The sequence below is a fragment of the Mesoplodon densirostris genome, chromosome 17, assembly GCF_025265405.1.
Source record: "Mesoplodon densirostris isolate mMesDen1 chromosome 17, mMesDen1 primary haplotype, whole genome shotgun sequence".
NCBI classification, from domain to species: Eukaryota; Metazoa; Chordata; class Mammalia; order Artiodactyla; family Ziphiidae; genus Mesoplodon; species Mesoplodon densirostris.
Window position 1 is genome coordinate 15,330,372 of NC_082677.1, and position 21,134 is coordinate 15,351,505.

A 21,134-nucleotide genomic window follows, 5' to 3' on the forward strand; every position below is an offset into this window, starting at 1 on the left:
TTTTCTTCCATAGTATTTATGTTTATGTGTTTGTGTGTTCATATTGATAAGAGTATATAAATATATGTGCATACATGTACGTATAAAACATTTGTCTTTAATATTCATTTATATCTCACGTTTCATTGTTGCCATCCTTATAGGTTTCTGATGTCAATTCATTCAGGGCAGTGCTAAAAGATTGAGAAGATACATGGTTCACACACCACACGTAATTCTAGACTTACTTTTTTTCATTCAAATAGCTACAGTTACTCTACAACTTTTGAACTGGTTGATCTTTAAAAATTCATGTATATATCACAAAACTGAGCATGCTATGTCATTTTTATTAGAAATGAGACCTTATATAAGGTGGTAATGATTATCTTAGGCCTGTAAGTAGTGGTAGCACACTTAGAGAAAGAAGCAGCCCTTTTATGACTTGCTACTCTTTTTTCCAACTGGACCCAGAGCAGACAGAGTTACCTACACATCCTACTATGACTCGACTTAGAAACAGTGTCAAACACACTCTTATTGCTGTGAATGCTCCTTAGAGTCAATTTCACAAATTTCAATCTCTCTCTCTGTGTTGTATGTCTGTGTGCGAGCATGTGTGTGTTTGTGTTATAGAAATATGTATATGCATATGTATATTAATTATATATATATCTTTATTCTTTTATATCTCATATTTTGCTGGTAGCTTCCTCGTGTTTCTGATTATCAATCAATTCATTCGGGTATGGGCTAAAGAGTTTAAAAGGTACACTGTCAGACATCACATGTAATTGACTGACTTGGTTTTTGTCATTTAAATGGCTACAATTACTATACAGTTATGAACTTGTTGATCTTTAAAAAACTCATGTATATAACACTAAATTGAAGCTGGTATGTCATTTTCATTAAACATGAGATTTTACATGGCAGTAATTGATATCTTAGGCCTGTGAAAATAGTAATGCCTCAAGTTCTTTACTATTCCTTCAATCCGAACGGTCACAGCTTTTTGTGATGGCATTTATTTCAATTTAACTTCAGTTTGTAGGTACGCATCCCTCTTACTGCATCTAAATTCCTGACTCTCAAGTTCCATCACTTCCTTATTTTCACCCCTCCTGGTCACCTTTCCTGCCCCTCACACACAGGGTCAACAACTGCAGGCCTGAGGCAGTATGGCTCCAGCCACTTCCACTGCCATCACGGGTTTGGGTTGGAGGACCCTTACGCAGTGGCAGAGCTCTGGAGGGTGTGGGACACATCTAGGGGCTGTTAGATCCATTCTCTTCTGTTGAGGGCTCGTCTCTTCCCAGGCCACAGCTAGCCTTCCCCTTGTTTCCAAATACGGATCTCTCCTCATTTGTCCCATGTTGTAGGCTGAATACTGTCCCACTAAAATTCATATGGCGAAGTCTTATCCCCTTTAACTCAGAATGTGACCTTATTGAAAGTAGCATTGTTGCAGAAGTAATTAGTCAAGATGTGGTCCTACTGGTTAGGGTGGGTTCCTAATCCGATATGACGGATGTCCTTATACAAAAGGAAAGGATGCCATGTGAAGATGAAGGCAGAGATTGGAGCAATTGACAGCAGCCACCAGAAGCTAGGAGAGACGCATGGAAGAGATTCTTCCTCACAGCACTCAGAAGAAACCACCCCTGCCAACATCCTGATACCAACTTCTAGCCTTGAGGATTGAGACAAAGTTTTGTTGTTTAAACCACTCGATTTCTGATATTTTGTTACAGCAGCCCTAGCAAACGAATACAACACGTTCTACCAGAGTCTCACACAGGCAATCTGACAGGTTTCTAAGAGTTTTGGCTACTAGTCACTCAGATGGGAGTAAGTCTCCTTCTTCTGATCTGTTTCTCTTTTATCCAACTAGATCAAAAAAAGAATGCTACATACAGAACATACCAACATTTTAGAAAAAGCATACAAGAAACTTAGTATTCAATATCTCTGTGTGTGCACCTTTACATATCTATCTATCTACATATAATCTCACCTTTCAGTGATGGCTTCTTTATTGGTTACAGATATCAATTCATTCTGCTCATAGCTTAAGGATTAAAATGTACAGAAACATCACGTGATTTCATAGACTTACTTTTTTCATTCAAATTGGCTAAGTTGTAGAGAGATACATGTTCAATTATGAATTGAAAATTACAAATTCATGCATAATTTGCTTATTTGGAACTAAGTATTTCATTTTACCCTAGAAATGCAGCTTCACATGGTGGCAATGAAATTCCTAGGCCTGTAAAAGACTCCTTAATGGATCAAGGTTAAAAACATTTCTTTACTTCTGAACCTAATCCCAAGGTGTAACTGGTTTTTGTGTTTGCAATTACTTCAAATTCAACTGTAGTTTGCAGGTACCATCCCTCATACAGTATTGGTAGTATGATTCACTATAGTTACCATGCTGTACAACCCGTTCTAGCAGGGGTTGTACATCCCCAGGGTGACTTATTTTATAACTGGAAGTTTGTACCTTTTGACTTCCCTCACCCATTTCACCCACCCCCTACACAGCCCTCACCCCCCATTTCTGGAAACCACCAATCTTTTCTCTTATTTATGAGCTTTCTTTCCTTTTAAGACTCCACACACAAGTGAGACCACATGGTATTTCTCTTTCTCTAACTTATTGCACTTGGCGTAAACGTCCAGGAGTTCTACCCATGCTGTTGCAAATAGCACGATTTCATTCTTTTTTTTATGGCTGAATATATTCCATTGTACACATATATACCACAACTTCTTTATCCATTCACTGGTCAACGGACACGTTGTTGCCATGTCTTGGCTACTGTAAAGAATGCAATGAACACGGGGTTGCACATGTCTTTTCAAGCTAGTGTTTTCAATTTCTTCAGATAAATACCCAGAAGTGGAATTGCTGGATCATATGACAATTCTATTTTTAATTTTTTGAGAAATTTCCATAGTGTTTTTCATAGTAGCTGTAACAATTTGCATTCCTACCAACAGTGCACAAGCCTTCCCTTTTCTCCACATCCTTGTCAACACTTGTTATTTTTTATCTTTCTGACAATGCCATTCTATACATACATTTTTTAAATTTTATTTAGATTTACTTTTTTGGCTGTGTTGGGTCTTTGTTGCTGCACTCGGGTTTTCTCTAGTTGGGGCGAGCGGGGTCTACTCTTCGTTGCGGTGAGCGGGCTTCTCATTGCAGTGGCTTCTCTTGTGGAGGAGCATGGGCTCTAGGCATGGGGACTCCAGTAGTTGTGGCACACGGGCTCAGTAGTTGTGGCTCATGGGCTTTAGAGCGCAGGCTCAGTAGTTGTGGCACACGGGCTTAGTGGGTCCACAGCATGTGGGATCTTCCTGGACCAGGGCTTGAACCTGTGTCCCCTGCACTGGCAGGCGGATTCTTAACCACTGTGCCACCAGGGAAGCCCAACGATGCCATTCTAACAGGCATGAGGTGATATTCCTTTGTGGTTGTAAATTTTTTTTAATAGTTTATTTTGTAGAACAAGTGATCTATACTGGTGAATGTTTCATGTGAGCTTGAGAAGGATATATATTCCGCTCTTGTTAAGTGAGCTCTTCTATACATGTCAATTAGGTCCAGTTGATTGAAGGTGCTGTTCAGTGCCACTATATCTTTACTTTCCATAGTTTTCCCTTTTCTTCATGCGTCAGTATAAACCCTATCTTCCCAATGATAAGAGATCCACCAACAGTTCCCTCCTTTCAAACTTCACAGACTCATTCATATGAATTATCAAAGTTAACATCTTTATTACCATCATCGACCCTCAAGAATTGTTCTATTTTACTTCACTCGTATGCAGAAATTTATCGTTAGTGATAGTCTACATGGAATAGTGATATAATGAATTTCTGAACAATAAGGATTCCTTGAATCTTAAAAATATAGTAAACATAACAACTCACTGCAATTCCTATGTTTTTAGAAAGAATTTTAGATCATTGTCCAGAAAATTCTGCATTGCCATGGATAATCCCGAGACTAAATTTCTCCACTTCACTTCCCCTGGTCCCCCACCCCTCAATATATACCTCACCTTTCACAGGTGGCTCCGTCACAGATTACTGATGTCAATTCATAGGGGTCATTTCTAAGGAATTAAAAACACAGGATCAAACTCCAAATGATTCACAGAGTTAATTAGTTATAAGTAGTCTTCAATTTGTAAACTGGTTGAACCCTAAAAATCTACATGGAAGTTACTTACTTGGCAATCAGTATTTCAATTTTCCCAAGAAATAGGGCTTTATTAACTGTAATGAAGACCTTAGGCCTGTCCAAGAAGACTGACAAATCCAGAAAAGTACAATTCTTCATTTCTAAACCTAACTCTCATGTGTAACTGCACTGAGGCTGCATTTACTTCAAAATTCAACTTCAGCCTGTAGATCTACAAACTTCCAGCCCCTTCTAACTTCCTGATTATCCTTCCCTCCCCTGCAGCCCTACTTTTCTTGTACTGGGTACTCCTTTGCTGTTCCTCAGTTTGGTTCAAAGAACAACAAGCCCGAGGCAGGGGCTCTCTCCAATATGATGGTGGGTTTACAGTTGGGACACTAGCCTTAGATGGTAGCAGAGCTCTGGAGGGTGAGGGCCAGAGCCGAGAGGGAGCAGGGCTGCTCTTTTCTGTCCCATCCTTCCTCCTTTCCTGGCCCATGCTAGCAGAGACACACACACAGACATTCTGATAGCTTCCTAAGTGTTTTGGCTACTAGTTACTAAAGGTCACAAAGAGACCATGAGGAAGGATTCTCCCACTTATGACCTCTTCTTTTTTCCATCTAGACCCCAAAAGAAAGTTACCTATAGAAGCTTCCAGTCTCTTATGGAGAGAGACCTCCCTTTGCGGTCAGCGCTCCCAATACCTTTCACCACCCACATAAGTCAACTCACCCCCTGTCAACGTCGTCAGAGGAGCCTGAAGAGGCATCCACAACTCTGCCAAAGAGTAAAAATCATACAAAAAAATACGTCAGACACTTTGGAAGGCAATTCGTTTCTTTTTCCCCATAGAATTTCAAGACATGAAAAGTAAAATCATGAATATGGCAAAAACTAAACAAACAGTTTGAGTACAGCACTGGGCTCTTTGAGACAGCCTCTAGGCTGTGTGTGTGTTTGTGAATCCACTGGAAAGTGACAGAAAAAAGCAAAGGAGATGTAGCATTCATTATTAAACCTCCTTTCTCCTTCCCCATTTTGCCAACCATGCACACACCCTGGAATCAATTTGGGAAACATGAAAGTGCCGAGAGTATAGGGACGGGGAGGTAGATCCAGGGAATAACTAATGAAGGGTTACAGGAAAAAAAAAAAGAAAGAAAGAAAATGCCAGAACAACGAATATTCAAATGCCAAGGACTAGTCACTGGTCAGCATTCAGTAGAGAAGAAACAGGTAGGTAGATCAAGGATGGCCTGTATAATATTTAAAATTTTTTTTCTGAACTAGAAGTAGAGCATGTTTAGAATGACTCCTTTTTATTTTTCTCTGGATTTATTTCAAAAAGATATTTGGTTATATTATCCAAAACTAAGACTTCCCACCACCAAATCACTGGTCTGGATAATTCAATCTCTCTACAACTCAATTTCCTCATCTGTAAAATAAGACACATAAAAATGCACTTTGCATCCGTCAACTTCATAAGATCATGCTGAATATTCACCATTTTACACATATTATTCGTTTTTAGGCAGCCTGCCTTCATCAAACATTATGCCTCAAAAAATCAGTACAGGAAAACAATATAAACTGATACATATTTTGAATTTCAAAAACACTTCAAGAACAACTCCTACAGAACACCTACTGAACGCTGGCAGAAGACCCCAGTCCTCCCAAAAGGCAAGAAACTCCCCACATACCTGGGTAGGGCAAAGCAGAGAGATTCCCGCAGAGAGGAGCGGTGCCGAGCGGCACTCACCAGCCCGAGAGGCTTGTCTGCTCCCCCGCCAGGGCGGGCGGCGCTGGAGCTGAGGCTCGGGCTTCGGTCAGAGCGCAGGGAGAGGACTGGGACTGGCGGCGAGAACTCAGCCTGAAGGGGGCTAATGTGCCACAGCTAGCCGGGAGGGAGTCCGGGAAAACTCTGGAGCTGCCGAAGAGGCAGGAGACTTTTTCTTCCCTCTTGGTTTCCTGGTGCGCGAGGAGAGGGGATTAAGAGCGCCACGTAAAGGAGCTCCAGAGACGGGCGCGAGTCGCGGCTGAAAGCGCGGAGCCCAGAGACGGGCGTGGGACGCTGGGGCTGCTGCTGCCGCCGCCAAGAAGCCTGTGTGCGAGCGCAGGACACTGTCCACACCGCCCTTCCGGGAGCCTGTGCAGCCTGCCACTGCCGGGGTCCCGGGATCCAGGGGCGGCTTCCCTGGGAGAACGCACGGCGCGCCTCGGGCTGGTGCAACGTCACGCCGACCTCTGCCTCTGCAGGCTCGCCCCGCACTCCGTGCCCCTCCCTCCCGCCCGGCCTGAGTGAGCCAGAGTCCGCGAAGAGGCTGCTCCTTTAACCCTGTCCTGTCTGAGCGAAGAACAGACGCCCTCCGGCGACCTACACGCAGAGGCGGGGCCAAATCCAAAGCTGAGGCCCAGGAGCTGTGAGAACAAAGAAGAGAAAGGGAAACCTCTCCCAGCAGCCTGAGAAGCAGCGGATTAAAGCTCCACAATCAACTTCATGTACCCTGCATCTGTGGAATACATAAATAGACAACAAATCATCCCAAATTGAGGAGCCAGGAGTCAGTGCTGTGCCTCTGAGGTGGGAGAGCGAACTTCAGGACACTGGTCCACAAGAGACCTCCCAGCTCCACATAATATCAAACGGCGAAAATCTTCCAGAGATCTCCATCTCAACACCAGCACCCAGCTTCACTCAACGACCAGCAAGCTACAGTGCTGGACACCCTATGCCAAACAACTAGCAAGACAGGAACACAACACCACCCATTAGCAGAGAGGCTGCCTCAAATCATAAAAAGTCCGCAAACACCCCAAAACACACCACCAGACGTGGACCTGCCCACCAGAAAGACAAGATCCAGCCTCATCCACCAGAACACAGGCAGTAGTCCCCTCCACCAAGAAGCCTACACAACCCACTAAACCAACCTTAGCCACTGGGGACAGACACCAAAAATAACGGGAACTACGAACCTGCAGCCTGCAAAGAGGAGACCCCAAACACAGTAACATAAGCGAAATGAGAAGACAGAAAAACACACAGCAGGAGAAGGAGCAAGATAAAAACCCACCAGACCTAACAAATGAAGAGGTAATAGGCAGTCTACCTGAAAAAGAATTCAGAATAATGATGGTAAAGATGATCCAAAATCTTGGAAATAGAATAGACAAAATGCAAGAAACAGTTAACAAGGACCTAGAAGAACTAAAGATGAATCAAGCATCGATTAAAAACACAATAAATGAAATAAAAAATACTCTAGATGGGATCAATAGCAGAATAACTGAGGCAGAAGAACGGATAAGTGAGGTGGAAGATAAAATAGTGGAAATAACTGCTGCACAGCAAAATAAAGAAAAAAGAATGAAAAGAACAGAGGACAGTCTCAGAGACCTCTGGGACAACATTAAACGCACCAACATTCGAATTATAGGGGTTCCAGAAGAAGAAGAGAAAAAGAAAGGGACTGAGAAAATATTTGAAGAGATTATAGTTGAAAACTTCCCTAATATGGGAAAGGAAATAGTTAATCAAGTCCAGGAGGCACAGAGAGTCCCATACAGAATAAATCCAAGGAGAAATACACCAAGACACATATTAATCAAACTGTCAAAAATTAAACACAAAGAAATCATATTAAAAGCAGCAAGGCAAAAACAACAAATAACACACAAGGGAATCCCCATCAGGATAACAGCTGATCTCTCAGCAGAAACTCTACAAGCCAGAAGGGAGTGGCAGGACATACTTAAAGTGATGAAGGAGAAAAACCTGCAACCAAGATTACTCTACCCAGCAAGGATCTCATTCAGATTTGATGGAGAAATTAAAACCTTTACAGACAAGCAAAAGCTGAGAGAGATCAGCACCACCAAACCAGCTTTACAACAAATGCTAAAGGAACTTCTCTAGGCAAGAAACACAACAGAAGGAAAAGAACTACAATAACGAACCCAAAACAATTAAGAAAATGGGAATAGGAACATACATATCAATAATTACCTTAAATGTAAATGGACTAAATGTTCCCACCAAAAGACACAGACTGGCTGAATGGATACAAAAACAAGACCCATATATATGCTGTCTACAAGAGACCCACTTCAGACCTAGAGATACATACAGACTGAAAGTAAGGGGATGGAAAAAGATATTCCATGCAAATGGAAACCAAAAGAAAGCTGGAGTAGCAATTCTCATATCAGACAAAATAGACTTTAAAATAAAGACTACTAGAAGAGACAAAGAAGGACACTACATAATGATCAAGGGATCAATCCAAGAAGAAGATATAACAATTGTAAATATTTATGCACCAAACATAGGAGCACCTCAATACATAAGGGAAATATTAACAGCCATAAAAGGAGAAATCGACAGTAACACAATCATAGTAGGGGACTTTAACACCCCACTTTCACCAATGGACAGGTCATCCAAAATGAAAATAAATAAGGAAACACAAGCTTTAAATGATACATTAAACAAGATGGACTTAATTGATATTTATAGGACATTCCATCCAAAAACAACAGAATACACATTTTTCTCAAGTGCTCATGGAACATTCTCCAGGATAGATCATATCTTGGGTCACAAATCAAGCCTCGGTAAATTTAAGAAAATTGAAATTGTATCAAGTATCTTTTCCGACCACAATGCTATGAGACTAGATATCAATTACAGGAAAAGAGCTGTAAAACATACAAACACATGGAGGCTAAACAATACACTACTTAATAACGAAGTGGGGCTTCCCTGGTGGCGCAGTGGTTGAGAGTCCGCCTGCCGATGCAGGGGACACGGGTTCGTGCCCCGGTCCGGGAAGATCCCACATGCCGCGGAGTGGCTGGGCCCGTGAGCCATGGCCGCTGAGCCTGCACGTCCGGAGCCTGTGCTCCTCAATGGGAGAGGCCACAACAGTGAGAGGCCCGCATACCACAAAAAAAAAAAAATAATAAAAAAAAAATAACGAAGTGATCACTGAAGAAATCAAAGAGGAAATTAAAAAATACCTAGAAACAAATGACAATGGAGACACGACGACCCAAAACCTATGGGATGCAGCAAAAGCAGTGCTAAGAGGGAAGTTTATGGCAATACAATCCCACCTTAAGAAACAGGAAATATCTCGAATAAACAACCTAACCTTGCACCTAAAGCAATTAGAGAAAGAAGAACAAAAACATCCCAAAGTTAGCAGAAGGAAAGAAATCATAAAAATCAGATCAGAAATAAATGAAAAAGAAATGAAGGAAACGATAGCAAAGATCAATAAAACTAAAAGCTGGTTCTTTGAGAAGATAAACAAAATTGATAAACCATTAGCCAGACTCCTCAAGAAAAAAAGGGAGAAGACTCAAATCAATAGAATTAGAAATGAAAAAGGAGAAGTAACAACTGACACTGCAGAAATACAAAAGATCATGAGAGATTACTATAAGCAACTCTATGCCAATAAAATGGACAACCTGGAAGAAATGGACAAATTCTTAGAAATGCACAACCTGCCAAGACTGAATCAGGAAGAAATAGAAAATATGAACAGACCAATCACAAGCACTGAAATTGAAACTGTGATTAAAAATCTTCCAACAAACAAAAGCCCAGGACCAGATGGCTTCACAGGCGAATTCTATCAAGCATTTAGAGAAGAGCTAACACCTATCCTTCTCAAACTCTTCCAAACTATAGCAGAGGGAGGAACACTCCCAAACTCATCCTACGAGGCCACCATCACCTTGATACCAAAACCAGACAAGGATGTCACAAAGAAAGAAAACTACAGGCCAATATCACTGATGAACATAGATGCAAAAATCCTCAACAAAATACTAGCAAACAGAATCCAACAGCACATTAAAAGGATCATACACCATGATCAAGTGGGGTTTATTCCAGGAATGCAAGGATTCTTCAATATACGCAAATCAATCAATGTGATACACCACATTAACAAGTTGAAGGAGAAAAACCATATGATCATCTCAATAGATGCAGAGAAAGCTTTTGACAAAATTCAACACCCATTTATGATAAAAACCCTGCAGAAAGTAGGCATAGAGGGAACTTTCCTCAACATAATAAAGGCCATATATGACAAACCCACAGCCAGCATCGTCCTCAATGGTGAAAAACTGAAACCATTTCCACTAAGATCAGGAACAAGACAAGGTTGCCCACTCTCACCACTCTTATTCAACATAGTTTTGGAAGTTTTATCCACAGCAATCAGAGAAGAAAAGGAAATAAAAGGAATCCAAATGGGAAAAGAAGAAATAAAGCTGTCACTGTTTGCAGATGACATGATACTATACATAGAGAATCCTAAAGATGCTACCAGAAAACTACTAGAGCTAATCAATGAATTTGGTAAAGTTGCAGGATACAAAATTAATGCACAGAAATCTCTGGCATTCCTATATACTAATGATGAAAAATCTGAAAGTGAAATCAAGGAAACACTCCCATTTACCATTGCAACAAAAAGAATAAAATATCTAGGAATAAACCTACCTAAGGAGACAAAAGACCTGTATGCAGAAAATTATAAGACACTGATGAAAGAAATTAAAGATGATACAAATAGATGGAGAGATGTACCATGTTCTTGGATTGGAAGAATCAACATTGTGAAAATGACTCTACTACCCAAAGCAATCTACAGATTCAATGCAATACCTATCAAACTACCAATGGCATTTTTCACAGAACGAGAACAAAAAATTTCACAATTTGTATGGAAACACAAAAGACCCCGAATAGCCAAAGCAATCTTGAGAACGAAAAATGGAGCTGGAGGAATCAGGCTCCCTGACTTCAGACTATACTACAAAGCTACAGTAATCAAGACAGTATGGTACTGGCACAAAAACAGAAAGATAGATCAATGGAACAGGATAGAAAGCCCAGAGATAAACCCACGGACATATGGTCACCTTATCTTTGATAAAGGAGGCAGGAATGTACAGTGGAGAAAGGACAGTCTCTTCAATAAGTGGTGCTGGGAAAACTGGACAGGGACATGTAAAAGTATGAGATTAGATCACTCCCTAACACCATACACAAAAATTAGCTCAAAATGGATTAAAGACCTAAATGTAAGGCCAGACACTATCAAACTCCTAGAGGAAAACATAGGCAGAACACTCTATGACATAAATCACAGCAAGATCCTTTTTGACCCACCTCCTAGAGAAATGGAAATAAAGACAAAAATAAACACATGGGACCTAATGAAACTTCAAAGCTTTTGCACAGCAAAGGAAACCATAAACAAGACCAAAAGACAACCCTCAGAATGGGAGAAAATATTTGCAAATGAAGCAACTGACAAAGGATTAATCTCCAAAATTTATAAGCAGCTCATGCAGCTCAATAGCAAAAAAACAAACAACCCAATCCAAAAATGGGCAGAAGACCTAAATAGACATTTCTCCACAGAAGATATACAGACAGCCAACAAACACATGAAAGGATGCTCAACATCTTTACTCATTAGAGAAATGCAAATCAAAACTACAATGAGATATCATCTCACACCAGTCAGAATGGCCATCATCAAAAAATCTAGAAACAATAAATGCTGGAGAGGGTGTGGAAAAAAGGGAACACTCTTGCACTGCTGGTGGGAATGTGAATTGGTACAGCCACTATGGAGAACGGTATGGAAGTTCCTTAAAAAACTACAAATAGAACTACCATATGACCCAGCAATCCCACTACTGGGCATATACCCTGAGAAAACCATAATTCAAAAAGAGACATGTACCAAAATGTTCATAGCAGCCCTATTTACAATAGCCCGGAGATGGAAACAACCTAAGTGTCCATCATCGGATGAATGGATAAAGAAGATGTGGCACATATATACAGTGGAATATTACTCAGCCATAAAAAGAAACGAAATTGAGCTATTTGTAATGAGGTGGATGGACCTAGAGTCTGTCATACAGAGTGAAGTAAGTCAGAAAGAGAAAGACAAATACTGTATGCTGACACATATATATGGAATTTAAGAAAAAAATGTCATCAAGAACATAGGGGTAAGACAGGAATAAAGACACAGACCTACTAGAGCATGGACTTGAGGATATGGGGAGGGGGAAGGGTAAGCTGTGACAAAGTGAAAGAGCGGCATGGACATATATACACTACCAAATGTAAGGTAGATAGCTAGTGGGAAGCAGCCGCATAGCACAGGGAGATCAGCTCGGTTCTTTGTGACCGCCTGGAGGGGTGGGATAGGGAGGGTGGGAGGGAGACGCAAAAGGGAGGGGATATGGGAACATATGTATATGTATAACTGATTAAATTTGTAAAATAAAAAAAATAAAAATAAAAATAAACAACCAAAAAAAAAACAAAAACACTTCAAGATTCTCAGAGTAATTCCCTGGGAAATCTTGGGTTCCTATCCAAGATGACATAATAGCCTTCCTCCCAAAACTATAAAAGACGAATGGAAGTATGGATTCCAAGAAATAACACAAAACTGGAAGACTCTAAAGAGTCGACCCTTGGGCTTCCCTGGTGGCGCAGTGGTTAAGAATCTGCCTGCCAATGCAGGGGACACGGGTTCGTGCCCTGGTCCGGGAAGATCCCACATGCTGCAGAGCAGCTAAGCCCGTGAGCCACAACTACTGAGCCTGCGCTCTAGAGCCCGCGAGCCACAACTACTGAGCCCACGCACCACAACTACTGAAGCCCGTGCACCTAGAGCCCGTGCTCTGCAACAAGAGAAGCCACCGCAATGAGAAGCCTGTGCACCGCGACAAAGAGTAGTCCCCACTTGCCACAACTAGAGAAAGCCCGCGTGCAGCGACAAAGACCCAAAGCAGCCAAAAATAAAATAATTAAAAAAAAAAAAAGAGTCGACCCTTGACTGGTGGACAGACTGAGGAAAAGGGCTGCCAAGGGCAGCCTGGAGGGACTCAAGGGGAGGGGAAATTTTAAGTTCGGTTCCTGCCTTTCCCTTGAGTTGCTTGGAGACAATAAGTGCCTCCTCAGTAGAAGCCAGTAGAAACTACCCAGACGTAGTTAGGATAAAGTTAGGGTAGCATTAGGTTAGCTGATGAAAACAGGAAAGGGCTGAAGAGCAATCCTTGGCCCTTCACTCATCCGCGCCCCATCTCCAAAGCCCCAGGTGACAACCTAGGGTGACTGCCTCCCCCAACGCTGCCTCGCCCAGGAGCTGAAAGGTGACATACCCTGATCAGAGGATTTGCCTGGTCACAGTGTTTCATGGTTCCTGAGACTCTCTGTGCCCAGGCTCATCACCTCCACTCATGTTAAACTTACTGAGGAAAACACACCCTGGATCTTAGCTTTCAACAAGAGCGACATTATAATAGGTCATCCAAGCCAGGATACTTTTGAAAGTGACAAGAATGCGCTATTAATAATCATGCTGAGACGCTCCCCAACCTTCAGCTCTTTCCTAATACAAGTTACCAGACAGAGGGGCCAATGTGCACAAGGAATGTGAACTCACAAGTCAAAATAGATACCTGAGGAGTACGACTCCTGAAAAATACAACAAACTGAACATCATATACCATCTGAAGCAGAAAAATTGCAACACAATGACTAAGGTAGTTTTTCTAATTTAAAAAAAAATTTATTGGAGTATAGTTGCTTTACAATATTGTGTTAGTTTCTACTGTACAGCAAAGTGAATCAGCTATATGTATACATATAGCCCCTCTTTTTTGGATTTCCTTCTCATTTAGGTCACCACAGAGCACTGAGTTCCCAGGGCTACACAGTAGGTTCCTGTTAGTTATCTTCTTTATACACAGTATCAATAGTGTATACATGTCAATCCAGTCTCCCAATTCATCCCACCCCCGCTTTCCCCCTTGGTATCCATATGTTTGTTCTCTACGTCTGTGTCTCTATTTCTGCTTTGTAATAAGATTGTCTACACCAATTTTTTCAGATTCCACATGTATGCGTTAATATACAATATTTGTTTTTCTCCTTCTGACTTACTTCAATCTGTATGACAGTCTCTAGGTCCATCTATGTCTCTACAAATGACCAATTTCGTTCCTTTTCATGGCTGAGTAATATTCCACTGTATATGTTCTACATTTTCTTTATCCATTCCTCTGCTGACGGACACTTAGGTTGCTTCCATATCCTGGCTATTATAAATAGTGCTGCAATGAACATTGGGGTGCACGTGTCTTTTTGAATTATGCTTTTCTCTGGGTATATGCCCAGTAGTGGAATTGCTGGGTCATATGGTAGTTCTATTTTTAGTTTTTTAAGGAATCTCCATACTGTTCTCCATAGTGGCTGTATCAATTTACATTCCCATCAACAGTGCAAGAGGGTTCCCTTTTCTCCACACCCTCTCCAGCATTTATTGTTGGTAGATTTTTTGATGATGGCCATTCTGACCAGTGTGATACCTCGCTGTGGTTTTGATTTGCATTTCTCTAATAATTAGTGATGTTGAGCAGCTTTTCATGTGCCTCTTGGCCACCTGTATGTCTTCTTTATAGAAATGTCAGTTCCTAACTAATCACTGAATCAAAAGTAAACAAAATGACTCCCTCTTGCGAGAACATCAGAATCACAGCTAACTGCTGAACAACCATCCACAGAAAGACACTGGAACTCACCAAAAAACATACCCCGCATCCAAAGACAAAGGAGAAGCCACAATGAGACGGTAGGAGGGGTGCAATCACAATAAAATTAAATCCCGTAACTGCTGGGTGGGTGACTCACAAACTGGAGAATACTTATACCGTAGAAGTCCACCCACTGGAGTGGACCTGTGCGCCGCGACAAAGAGTAGCCCCTGGTCGCCACAACTAGAGAAAGCCCACGGGCAGCAACGAAGACCCAACGCAGCCAAAAATAAATTTATTAAAAAAAAAAAAAAAGGAATATAGAGGGAGAACATACCAAAGAAAAGACAATTGATATGGAGCATAAAATCATATCTAACATCTGGATTATAGACATCTGAGAATAAATGAGAAAAAAAAATGGAAAAGAAAAAGCTGAAAAAAAATAAGGATAAATTTTCCAAAATTAAAGAAATATCACAAAGTGATCTTTCACCTTACAAACATTTAAATGGTCTTTACTAAGGGCCAGGCATTGTGCTGATGCTTCACAAATACTACTTCAACTGGTCCTCATTACATTCCTTGAGATAGTTACTATTATTTATTTTCACCAGTTCACAGACCTTGAATATTTTTGTATTTCTAATATCCATCATGCCGATTTGTAAACCACTAATCTCACTAATAAAAATGCATTTGTGACCTTCACTGTGGTAATTAGCAACATTTCAGGTGTTGACAGAGATGTGACAACTGGAGCCCTTGTAGTGGCCGTCCCTGGAAAATAGTCACCACCCATGGACAGATCATCCTCCATTAGGGCAACCAGCACTGCTAAAGGACAAGTTTAAAGGGACCATGCATACTATTACTGACATACTGCCTAACCTGTGGTATTTAAGAAAATTACAGGCATAAAACAAGGTCTTTAAATTTTGAGTTTGCTAATTTCATTTGCATACAGCTTACATTTATTATAAAAGAAGGTACACGTGTTTTCCCCATTCTGTTAACCAAGGCTGAGAATTATGCTTAAAATTCAGGAAATTTGAATCTTATCACTTACTTATTTTTCTGATGCACGAACCAGGCATATAAAGAATTCTTCTTTAATCTCGGCATGGTTTGTTTTATTCTTGAATTTAATCTGCATTTAATCTAAGGAAAAGAAAAGCATGTATGCATTATATATTCGATATGTTTAAAACACATATGATATCCTCCCAATTAGAAAGTCATACATATGGATCAGCATTTCCAAAGTCTTGAATCCACAAACATAAAATCTGCAATACTGTGCAATTTTATCAATCCTGTGAAACATGCATTTTAGCTCAAGAAATAGAGAAAAACATTTTTTGTGTGTTCAATAAAATTTAAGCTTAGCTCAAGCACAGGACCCTTTAAAGATTACCCACTTGCTAGACAGGACCCAGGAAGCCAAACAAAACCCATTTCAAACCAATTTTACATCATCATAGTGACTTATGATATTTCCATCCTGAAGTATTCTCTGCAGAATAAATGAGAGAATTGGGAAAGCTAAGAGATGTGACCCTCAGCATTTCATAGAGCAGATTTCATGGCTGAAAAGTGGAAATCACTGGAGAGTAACACATTGCCAAGTAGATGGCCAAGTTAACAAGCAGTAATACTACGTCCACGTGAGACAGGCAGAAATGTGCCACCGGCCCCTAAATTCCGGGCAAGGAGAGAAATTTGAAAAGAAATAGAAAACAAATTTTTTTTTTTTCAAAAACACACCAGTTTGGGCATAAATGTTGATTCTGAGTTTTGGGCTTGGGGCCCAGCCACCTGTGAATCCCGTACCTTTGAGACATACCAGCTCATGCACAGTGGGAGCAGGAAGCCCAAAGCTTGGAGGTACCGCCTGGGTTCCAGGGCCGAGGTGGACCCGAGACCCAGGGTGGCCACGGCACAGCCGGGTTCTTGGGCCCCCTCCCTGCAAGCCCTAGACCCACTTACCTGCAGGCAAGGCTGCTTTAGCAAAGGCAGAGGCGCTGCCTCTGGAAGGGGCTGTGGGGCAGTGGGGAGCATGTTGTGAGTCGGGTACAGCCTTTCCTAGGCGGGATCAAACTTTCCTCAAGATCCTGGCAGCTGTTCTCTCTCCCGCTGCCTTTCAGGATAATGCCTTTTTCCTTCTTTCTTTTCCATTCTTTCTTATTTTTAATTTCCCCAAATCAAATCCGTTAAGTGAAATCTCGGCCCAGTTCCTGGCCAGCCACAAAGTTACCGCTAGTTGGTCCTACATCGGCCTAGTGCCCCCTCCCCCTCCAGGTCCCATGGCCCATGGCCCAATGCCCTGATGCTGACGGGGCTCTGCAGACTCAGCGGGAGGGAAGAGGAGCGTTAATCAGGGCTCCGCACAGCGGAGCACAAGGCAAACCTTCCTGCCTACGGGGTCCGAAGACCCCCTTCCTGTCCCTCCTCCCCACACCCTCCAGCTGTGCCTCTAAAACGTTATACTCTTCTCACAATGTGAGGGTCAAAGGGCCACATGAGCCGGCATAAACGGCAGAGGATGGGATGGGACGTCCTTGGCCAGAGGCCTCCACTCTAGGTCATTACCTGGTGCTGCTAGCAAGCCAACGCTAGAATAACAACTCCGTGTCCATAGCAACACTAAACAACAGATTCCAGGTGGTCCGGAGATGTATCAGAGTGGGGAATACAATGAACTTGGTTCCAGGCTGCAAGGGCTTAAAAGCAGACGCTGTTCTCCTTAAGGGCAGGGGTGGGGTATGAAGGTCAAAGAGTCCAGGATAATCATCCCAGGGCAGACTGTCTCCCCTGTTACTTTTTCTTTTGCATCTAATGGAGGGGATGCTTGTTACATATTCTCATTCTAAAAAAGGTTACATTGAGCTTTTGGCTTCCCCTATGGACTGGAGAGAATGACCAGAGGGCTGAATATTTTCTGGCTAATATTAACTTTAAGTAAAATAAGCAAGGTTGATACAGGAATGAGGAGGAAACAAAATCATTTGACTCAAGGTATCAATTCATAGGATTGAGAAGAAACAATCAAGTATTAGTTGTAAATTAAAAACACACCCATTTTCCTGAGTAAATCTGAAAGGTGTAAACTAATACCAAACAAATATGGAAAAAAACGTTTTTAAATTTCAACTTTTTTTTTTTTTTTTTGGCCGCACCGCAGCTTGCAGGATCTTAGTTCCCTGACCAGGGATTGAACCCAGGCCACGGCACTGAAGCGCTGAGTCCTAACCACTGGAACATCGGGGAATTCCCCCCAAAAAGTTTTTAAAGCATACGTGAAACATTAGAATTTTTGTATGGAAATTAGAATATAAAAATTACCCCCAAAAGAGGAATAAAATACCAGTTGCACATCTGTGTTGGTACATGTGATGAAGCTGAATAAATGGTCAGGTGAAGACATGGAAAAAAGATTAAAGCCATATTTACTTAGTGTTATGTCTGTAAAGCACTTGGCAAGTTACAGAAATGAATAAAACATGGTCACTGACTTCAGTGTCAGGTTGATGACCTCAAGGCCAGACCATTCTCAAATATGCCCAGAGCATCCTACTTTCTGTGAGAAAGACCTGCCCTCAAGAAACCTAGTTTACCAGAGCTTTATCTGACCTTGGGGAAGGGCAGTAAGATAACCCCAGCCCCCTCCAGCCTTCCGGTCTCAGATAAGAGGACGGAAAAAAGACTCAGAAACTCTTCAGAAGAGCACAGCCCTTGTTTCTTTATATGTTTGACATTTGTGTTGAGAACTGGACTTCTAATATAATGTAACTAGAAATCAGATTTTTCCCTTTCTCCAGGGTCTACTGTTGTTTTTTGTTTGTTAAGTGACCTTTCTGAACTCTATTCTTTGTACAGCATGACTACTGAAGTCAGCTTGGTCAGCATAATGGTCAGCCAGTGATTAAAGAGTCCCTCAGGTGCCCGGAACCGCTAAATCGCCCAGTGGTTACCATTCAAGAAAGAGACAATGGCTTCTGGCCCCATCTTGCCTCTCTCCCTCGGCTCCTTGTGCTCGGGCCTCTGGCACCATCTCTTCCCTTCTCTGCCGTCTACCCCTCCTCTATATCCTCACGTCTCCCACACTAACTCTCCTGGCTAACTTCCCTTTTCCTCTCTCCCCCCTCCCGCTTTCCTCTCAACTTTTCAGAACCTGTCCCTTTAAAATTAAGCCTACTGAGGATCCAGAGACTAAACCCCTCATTTCTTCTAGTCTCTGAGCTAAAGCTGAACTTGGAGCCATAGTCACAGATTTTTCCCAAAGTAACGGAAGAGCCTCACAGACTTGCTGAGGAATTTAATATTGATACTCAACTTATCAGCCTGCTTTCTCTGACTTGTATCAGCTACTCCATATGCCGGTCGGCAAAGGCCAGCCCCAACACTGAATAAAGACTGCTAACTGGGAAAAGCCTAAAAGGTACCGAGAAATACAACTGGAAAAGCGTTCCCGAACCAGGTTTCTTTGCCCAACACGCAGCAAGCCACCAAATGCTGAGACGCCGAAGTTTGTAGCAGCGAAGGGGTTTACTCACAAGGTAGCCAAGCGAGAAGACAGGAGAACAAGTCTGAACTCCACCTCCTCAACGGCCCGGGAGCTAGGGGTATTTATGGGATACAACTAAGGCGTGGGGAGCGTGGGGAAAGCTAACTGGAGATAAGCAAAAGGTGAGGTGATCTTCTTTCTGCGTTGATACACCTAACCTACCGGCTTCTTCCCAGCACGCATGCTCAGAATACTGGTATTATCACGCTGTGATGACGTTTTCCTGCCTTCCGATATCACAAGGTCACTGAGCATGCTCCGTTGGAGGGTCGGTGGTCTTAACCAGTCTTAACCAGCTGGAGCTCAAATTGGACACAGCTGACTCCAAGCTCCTGAAAAACAACTCAGGCAAACCTCTTATTGTTTAGGCTACTCGAGGACCTGCACGTTTTTGTAAAAACAATTAAAGGGAACTTGATCATTACAGGTGTAATGGATCTAACGGATGATTACCTTCAGTTTCCAAACCAGCCTGCTAATTTATATGATCAGGCTCAACGATCGCTAGGTGGCTTCATAGGGCAATTTCTAGGGCTTTTCCAAAGCCTGTTGATTGGAACACAATTCAGCCTTGCACACAAAAATCTGATGAGCCTGTTCATGAGTATTACGGTCAATTTCAGATTATTTTAAATGAAAATTCTGATCTTCCTTCACATGTTGCTTCCACTCAGGTAGCTTTTAACTCTATATTTATTTACAGGCTAAACCAGGACCTTTTCCTTCTAGTAAAAAGGACCAGGATGAAATGGGAAACTATGTCCACTCCAAATTTAGTTAATCTAGCTCTCTTGAATGCTAGATGAGTCACCTAAAAGGAAGACCACCAAAATGCTTAATCTTCAACTCCAGCAACTGAAAAGCAAAACCCTCCTAGTTTCTGTTATTATTGCAGAGACATTGGAAAAGAGACTTGGAAATGTAAGCTCTTCAGGCACCTGCAGCCCTCTAACCAGCCTTTGAACAGGCTCTCAATTCTCAATGAGGGAGCTCTGAGGAACTACAGGGGCCTTTCCCAATCCTCTCTCTAACTGGCTTGGAGAAACATTTCTCCAGATTGGGGCTGAATCTCTGCCAGTCCTAACTGACATCAGATTCACACTCTTGGTTATCAACCCCACTACTATAAAGTAGCCCCTGCCTTGGAGTACTAGAACAGTTCAAACAGTAGGGACCTCTAATGAACCTCAAGATGCTTCTGTCTCTGAACCTGTTTCCTTTTGTTTAGGCCCTTTGAGAGACACACACCCTTTTCTCCTTAGTTCCTTCACCCCTAGAGTATCATGCCCGAATTTCCTTCTCTCAGAAGGGGGGAATAATTCTTTTTTTTTTTTTTTTCTTGTTTGGCCACACTGTGGCTGGTGGGATCTGAGTTCCCCGACCAGGGATCAAACCCAGGTCCACGGCAGGGAAAGCCCGAGTCTTAACCACAGGACCACCAGGGAATTCTGGGGGGAAAATTTCTAGAATTTAACAGTAGGCATCAAAGCAGCCAATCAGATGAACTAAATGACCCTGTGACATATTTTATTTGCTCTGTCTACAGCTGATCCTGGAAACACTAATCATTTGTCCCTATTGAATCAGCTACCACCCTCCTTACAGGCAAAATCTCCACTGATATTGACAAAATTCACAGTGCACCTCCCATGAAGATTCAGATAGACCCCTCAAAACCTCTTCCCAGAATTAATCAAGAGCGTATAAGTAAAGAAGCCCTTCAAGGCATAAAGCCCATAATAGAAGATTACAGGCTCAAGGTCTCATTATCCCTTTTACTAATCCCTGTAATAC

General features: G+C 42.0%; 1 protein-coding gene across 1 annotated transcript in view; it reads right to left on the reverse strand.

The window, feature by feature from the left end:
• The window catches only part of LOC132477390 (phosphatidylinositol 3,4,5-trisphosphate 3-phosphatase TPTE2-like), a 94,365-nt gene that overhangs the window by 63,730 nt on the left and 9,501 nt on the right, over positions 1–21,134 (reverse strand). Inside the window, exons 2-5 of the mRNA XM_060079757.1 lie at positions 4,913–4,957; positions 4,056–4,109; positions 1,997–2,050; positions 120–173 (exon numbers count right to left, since the gene is read on the reverse strand). Of these exons, the coding sequence (XP_059935740.1) occupies positions 120–173; positions 1,997–2,050; positions 4,056–4,109; positions 4,913–4,957 (207 nt within the window). The remainder of the gene's footprint in view (positions 1–119; positions 174–1,996; positions 2,051–4,055; positions 4,110–4,912; positions 4,958–21,134) is intronic.